General features: G+C 42.5%; 1 protein-coding gene across 1 annotated transcript; it reads right to left on the bottom strand.

Moving 5' to 3' along the window:
• Window positions 1–82: 82 nt before the first annotated feature.
• Window positions 83–6,097, bottom strand: LOC139835869 (beta-D-xylosidase 4-like). Its single transcript, XM_071825755.1, has 2 exons — window positions 6,007–6,097; window positions 83–477 (listed from the first exon to the last, which is right to left on the bottom strand). The coding sequence occupies exons 1-2, from the start codon at window positions 6,095–6,097 to the stop codon at window positions 83–85; spliced, it is 486 nt and encodes a 161-aa protein (XP_071681856.1).
• Between the last annotated feature and the right edge of the window lie 1,051 nt (window positions 6,098–7,148).

Genomic DNA, 7,148 nt, shown 5'->3' on the forward strand with positions numbered 1-7,148 from the left:
CCTTAACCAATTCCCACGACCCATACTTCCCATTCAATTCTATTACCCCTACAAATTGAAATCGCATTTTCTGTCCCCTAGATCAAATCCTTAGGTTCATGGTGTGCTTTAGGTCGCCGACGTGTAGCATGTGGCCACCGAGGGCCACCTTGCGCTGGCCCAGCTCGTCCACCACGCTCAGGTCCCTGCACACGTCCACCCAGAACGCCACAGTGCCAGCCTCCCCGGGCGCAAGCGACGCCTTCTTGAACCCGAGAAGGTGCTTCGACGGCGCGCCGTGCACGGACGGCGGCGACGAGAACAGGAGCACCGAGTGCATTCCGACCACCGCACCCATGTTCTCCACTCGGAGGTGCAAGTCGTACGCAAGGCCCTCGCAGTGGTCGCCCGTGGCCTCCACCGACACGCACTCCTCCGCGGCACGGATGGTCGTCGGCGAGCCGCACAGGCACCTCCGATGGTGGCGCCGACACGAGGCTGTGTGTCAACACCCGGATTTTTAAGTCCAGATGCCTATTATGCCATTCATCGCAATCCCAGGAATATTGTTTTTGCGAGACATAATAGATTGATATCACAGAACATCATTCATTACAACATCGTAATTGTCTTACAACAAAGGATCACATGATCCAGTCTCATTACAAGAGTAGATGATCTATTGATCAAATAACAAAACACATAGCGGAAGCGAAGTAGCGTAGTAGTAGTCCATCTATTCCACAGGCAACTGTTGACGTCAGGAGTGATCCTAGTTGTCGTAGACGTCCTGCTGTCCTTCTTCCGGGTTCTGGTACTCCTCTTCATAGTCTGGCCATTTGAATAGCCAGGGACACAGCCATGAGTACTTTAAAGTACTCGCAAACTAATACTAATGTAAATACTATCAACTATAGTAAGGGGGTTCTAAGCTCTAGTTTCATTTGCATAAAGCCAGTTTTATTTCATAAGCATTTTAATAAGCCAAAACCTCTTCATTTGACTAACTTACTCAAGTGGGAACATTAGTGTCATTCCCACAACTCAGTTGTGATTCAAAGTCAAAGTCACCTTTCAAATCAAGTCATAAGTCACCATTCATATAAAAAGTTCTGATGACGGAACAGTATGGCCTTTCCAACTGTCCATAACCGAGGACGCGGCTATTCGAATAGGTTTAACTCTGCAGAGGTTGTACACTTGTGCCACAACAATTGCAATAGTTCGTCAGGGGTAACTGGCCCTGATTTATCGTACGCAGTACGCGAACTACCAATCCTAACCTTTCATTTACATATTCTAGTATAGGCACCTCTCCCCATGAGCTTGGCCTCCCAGTGAAAACACGCGGTCAACCTGGGAACTGCACAGGGCTTGGGCCGGACATTCACCTCATTTCACGTCATTTCACATCATTCCTTTTGTAGAGGCAGCCTCCAGCATAACCCCGATGACGCTTGTTCAGAGGGAACCCATACTAAAATACATAAGTTTCCAGCTAAGCCTTACCCAGATTCAGGTGTTGTGGGGGTACTTGTAAAATTGGAATGGTATCGCATCCGAACCCAACCATCAGTTTTTTTTGTAAAATTCACCAAGTCATTCACCAGTCATATTCACCTTCAAAATCTCTCAATAGAATGACTCATCATTCCAAGGTTTTCAAAGTCATTTCAATTCACAAGTTCCCAACTAGAGTAGTCACTTTTAATATTGAGCACTAGCCACTAGTTATGAGGGGTGCTAAGTATCTTGGAGCTTGCTAGGCTAAGTGTGATGCTCTTGTACTACTCTATAATTCAACCAAGTGAATCATAAATCAAGAAGTAACTTCGATAAATAAAATCAAGTAAAACTTGTAAAGTAAAAACTTGGGATAGGTTCATAAAGTAAAATGTAACGGTGCCTTGCTCTAGTAGGGCTTTGCACAAGGGAACCTTGCAAGAGTGTTAGCTTGCCTTGATTGGTGATGTGATCAAAGTTTTCCTGCTCTTCCTCTTGGTAGAAGACCTCTTCCTCTTGATAGTCTCTGGTACTAGCGTCTATAAACGAATACGAGGATACAATCACCAAACAACACTTAAGTAATCTTAATTAGCCTTATTGGCTCACACACAAAGGATCTAGCATCACTACTTAACATTTATTCACAAATTATACTAGGGTTTCTTTATTTAATCATTAGGAAAATAATTTCCTCTCATTGAAAATTGGAATTAGGGTTTCTCTTTGGTTTGGAGAAATAATTTCCTCTCATTGTATTCTTCTTAATATTTAATTTCTCTTATGAGTAATGTATGACCTAGGTTGACCAAAGTCAACCTCTTCATACTCATCTTTTGAGAAAAATGATTTAAATGAGGTTCCATACCTCATGCAATTTAATACTAACATGGTAGTGATTTAATGTCACCAAATAACTCAATATGAGATTATATAGACCATGGTCATTACCTCATGTTGAACTACTTGACAACAAGATTTAAATGAGAGGAAAACCTCTCATATGATTTATCACATAATTGTAACTAATTTAGTAAAAACTAATATTGAGGTGATGCCATATTCTCAAATAACCAGGGATGATCCCATGTTGACCAAGGTCAACACTTCTCACTTAGTATTTGGGAAAAGTGGTTTAAATGAGAATCATCATCTCATGTGATTTAAATAACTAGTGTAATTTAAATACTATGTTGATTTAAATTCTACAAGTGAGCAAGTATGAGTCTAAGCATTTGAAGGTCAACACATTACTTCATATCACTTGTGAGATTGATTTAAATGAGGTGCTACACCTCATAGATTTAAATTCCTAAAATTTGAAATAGTTTAAATGGGCTAGTGTTGACTACATAGCCAATATTTTGATTCTAGCCCATGATCATGTACAGAACACCTATCTTATTTTTTCATAGTAAATTAGGGTTTGCTAAATGTGAATTATTGCAATTGGATTCACTTCAAAATTCAAATTAGTTGATTTTTAAGATTTATTTGAATACTGAAAAGTCTCTGTTTTGTTATTTTTGCTATTCAAAAACTACACAACATATGGGGTTGAATCCAGTGGGGTTAGTTAGGGCAAAACATAAGCTTTCCAGAACATTTTGATTTGCTAAATTTGGATTTGTAGAATTTGAACTATTTAATTTATAGGACAGACCAGTATTGATAAATGGCTGAAACAAAATAATTCAAACAGGGGAAATGGGCTTAGGCGGGAAAGCAAATGGGCCGCGAGGTTTAAAATTGTGAAACTGGCCCAGCCCAGTAACGGTTCACAGCCGCGGGCCAGCTGACATGTGAGGGTCCACACGTCAGCGACTAATAACTGCCGAAGCGGTATGCTCTGACCTGGACCGTCGGATTAAGAGATGATCGTGTGGTCGACCGTCGTCGTTGTCGACGGGAGAGGAGGACGTGCTGCGACGGCGGGGTAGGGGGTCGGCAGCGTGACGGAGGCTCCCGCGGGGCTCCGCTGGGTGTGCGGCGAGGTTGTCGAGGACGAGGAGTCGAATGGTGGTCGCGGCGTCGCTTGGGGTGGCCGAATTCGAAGGGGGGTTCCGCGGCGGACTCCGGCGATCGACGCCTCAATTGGAGCGGTGTAGGGCTTAATTAGCGTGGAGCAGAGGTCGGGGAGGTCGGGAAGAAGGAGGGAAACAGATTTGGTGTGAAGAGTGAAGGCGGAGAGGGCCTCTATTTATAGATGCGCTGGGTGGCCGGCGGGTGCTGCGAGGTCGACGGTGGCGCCGGCGATTCAGGACGCGAAGGGGCAAGGCGATGGGGGCGTCGTGTAGGCGTCGGCTAGGAGAAGCTAGCGCGCGTGAAGGGGCAGCAGAGGAAGGACGGGAGCGTGCTGGCAACGATCAAGTGTCCTCGGTATGGCGCGGCAGGGTTTGGATGATGGCGACGGTGACACGGCGGCCGCAGGCTAGCGAGGATGTCTACGGGGTAGAGGAGATGGGGGCGATGCTTGATGCAGGAGTAGGACTGCAGGGGAGGACGAGGGTGATGGCACACGCGCGTGCTCTGGCGCGTCCAGAACTGGGTCGGGGTGCGGTCACCGCGTGCCTGGCACGTTTTCTGGCGCGTCTGGGCACGCTTGTTCTGGACAATTGCGTGTGTTTCTTTGCGTAGGGCTGGTACAGGCGTGCTTAGGGGAGTACATAGAGGCTCGATGACATGGTGAGAGAGAGAGGGGGGAGCCAGGGAGAGATGGAGTGAGTGTGGCCGGCATGGGACTTTACATGGATGATATTGGATCATGGCACCACTTTAACCAGTGCCAAGTGGCTTTGTTTGATGCAGAGGAGGTACTAGAGCAACAATGATCAAAGGGAGAAAGGGGTTTAGGCAAGAATCCTCTGGATAATAGCATGTCTCACATTTCCAGATTTGTGCACCCAAGGTGTATGATGAAATGGCCGCATGAAAATTTATTTGGAAATTTGCAATTCTTTTTGGTGGAGCTCACTTATATAAATAAAGGGTTGGAATGGTGGTGGTGGTGTTCATTTTGGTGAAGATTTGCAAAGTTTCAAAAAGTGAGGTGATCTTCTTCTCTCTCTCGGGTTCCATCTTTGCACAATTATTCTGGTCAACCTAGTCAACTTCAGCAGAGATGGTCAACAGAGAAGTTGTTGACCTTGACATGGTCTTGGATGACATGGTCATAGTTGACCAAGTTTGGTTGCAGAAACAAAAGATAGATGGGGGCAAAGAGGGGAAGAAATTATAATTGTGACATATGACCATTATCATATGTAAGATGGTTTTGAGATTTCCTTTGATTTGATTCTTGTTTCTTTGATGCAATTGTGTTTGTTTATCATATATAAGTATTCTACAAGCAATAGATCAAGCATTGGTGGCCTTGGTTGAAAATTTGTAATTTTGGCTAAGTGTATGTGAGTGATTTTTGGGGATTTTCTCCCTATTTGATTTCTCCTCATTTGAGTTGACTTTTATTGACTCTAATGTGGTTCTTATGAGTTTAGAAACATTTTCCAACCATTGAAACCAATTCAAATGGTCTTGTTCAAAGATTTGCAAAAATGGCCATAACACATAAGAGGTGATGTGTCAAAATTCATTAACTTGTAAATTGTTGACTTTGCTTTACTTGGACTTGGGTTAGGGTCAATTTAGTGTTATAATAGGTTGAGAGATGGTTTCACACCACTTGGTCAAGGTTTAAAGTCATAGGGCAAGAATTGGGTATTATGGCTATGTGTCATATATGCCTCTATGCATATGTTGCATTTCATTTTAAATTTGACCTGGCTTGACCCAATTGGTGTTGTTGAGTGTTGAAATGGTATATGGAAGTGATCCAACCATTCACAACAAGTCCTAGGGTCAATATTCTTAGTTTCCCAAATTTGCTATTTTACTCTCATATGCCTCTATGGCATTTTTAGTTTCTTTTTATTTTCTTTGGGAACCACTTGGATTAGGTTTGATAAGTACTAGGTAAAGTGTGTGAAGGTTTTCCAAACCTCTAAACAAAGTGGAAAGTTCTAGGGTAAAGATTTATAAAAGTAGCCCTAGGCACATATGCCTCTTTCTTATTTAATTTCCTTTTATTCTATTTTAACTAGGGTGGTGAAAAGAGGGATGAGGTTTAGGGTTTAGTGTGGTTCACAATGGTTCACCACCATTTAGCATAATTAAAAAGGTAGGGTTCAAGATTTACCTATTAGGGCTATATGCCCCCATATGTCTTCTATTTTATTTTGGTTTCTCAAAAATAGATCCAAATGATTTTTGGAGAGGATTAGGGTTTAAGGTTTTTCTTATTTGATTTCTTTCTCTTTTATTTTATTTGGTTGGTGATCTTCACTTGATCACTTTAGGGTTTTAGGGTTTAGCACATAAGCATACTAACACTCATCATGGCAAAACACAAGATTTAAACAAGATCTATATGTATCCTACTTAATTAATAAAAGTTTTTGTTGGTTCCAAAATTTGGAACTAGTGAAACTCATTTGTTTTATTTTGAAAATTCTTGGGATGTTACACTGTGCGACATCGTGGTGTAGCTCAACCCGTCACCGAACGCGAACCCCTTATCGCCCGTGTAGAACCGGTATGTCCGGCCTTGGTACCCCATTTATGGTGCTCGATGCAAGCAGTTGGGAAACCCCAAGAGGAAGGTATGATGAGCACAGCAACAAGTTTTCCCTCAGTAAGAAACCAAGGTTTAAACGACCGGTAGGAGAAAGGAATGACTTCTGAAGGTGTTGCTAGCTGACTCTTGGCAGGACGCACTACCGATGTCAGCAACAACGTGGAACCTGCACACAACACAACCACAATAATTTGCCTCAACTTACAGTGAGGTCGTCAATCTCACCGGTTTTGCTGAAAACAAAGGATTAATCATATAGTGTGGGAAGAGATGTTTGTTTGCAGTGGAATTAAAGAGAACAGTGCTTGCAGTAAGTAAACATATAGGTGATTGCAGTAGATAATTTTATCATTGTAAAAGAAAGGACTGGGGTCCACAGTTCACTAGAGGTGTCTCTTCATAAAGATAGATAACATGTTGGGTAAATAAATTACAGCTGGGCAATTGACAGAATAAAGACCATACATGAAAAGATGATTACTATGAGATTCATTTGGGCATTACAATATAATACATAGACCGTAATCCAACTGTGTCTACGACTAATAATCCACCTTCCGGTTAGCGTCCGCACTCCTTTCAGCATTAAGTTGCAAGCAACAGATTATTGCATTTAGCAAAGTGTGTAAAGTAAACATAGAATTATCCTTAGACAAAGCATTGTTGTTTTCTCCCTAGTAGAAACAACACATCTACAACCTTAGAAGTTATTGTCACTCTCCCAGATTACTAGAGGCATGAACCTACTATCGAGCATAAATACTCCCTCTTGGAGTCACAAGCACATACTTGGCCAGAGCATCTGCTAGCAACAGAGAGCATGCAAAATCACAAATAACATATGACAAGTATATAATTCATCTCAACCATAGTATTCAATATTCATTGGATCCCAGAAAACACAACATGCAGCATTACATAAGGATGATCTTGATCATGATAGGCAGCTCACAAGATCTAAACATGAGACATTTGGAGAAGACAACCATCTACCTACTGCTATGGACGTGTAGTCCAGGGATGAACTACTCAC

Source organism: Lolium perenne, chromosome 2 (assembly GCF_019359855.2).
Source record: "Lolium perenne isolate Kyuss_39 chromosome 2, Kyuss_2.0, whole genome shotgun sequence".
Taxonomy (NCBI): Eukaryota; Viridiplantae; Streptophyta; class Magnoliopsida; order Poales; family Poaceae; genus Lolium; species Lolium perenne.

Coding starts and splice junctions, on each gene's coding strand:
- LOC139835869 (XM_071825755.1), bottom strand. CDS start 6,097: ATGGGGTACCAAGGCCGGACATACCGGTTCTACACGGGCGATAAGGGG. Junction 478..6,006: donor CTACACCACGATGTCGCACA/GTGTAACATCCC, acceptor GTTGACACACAG/CCTCGTGTCGGCGCCACCAT.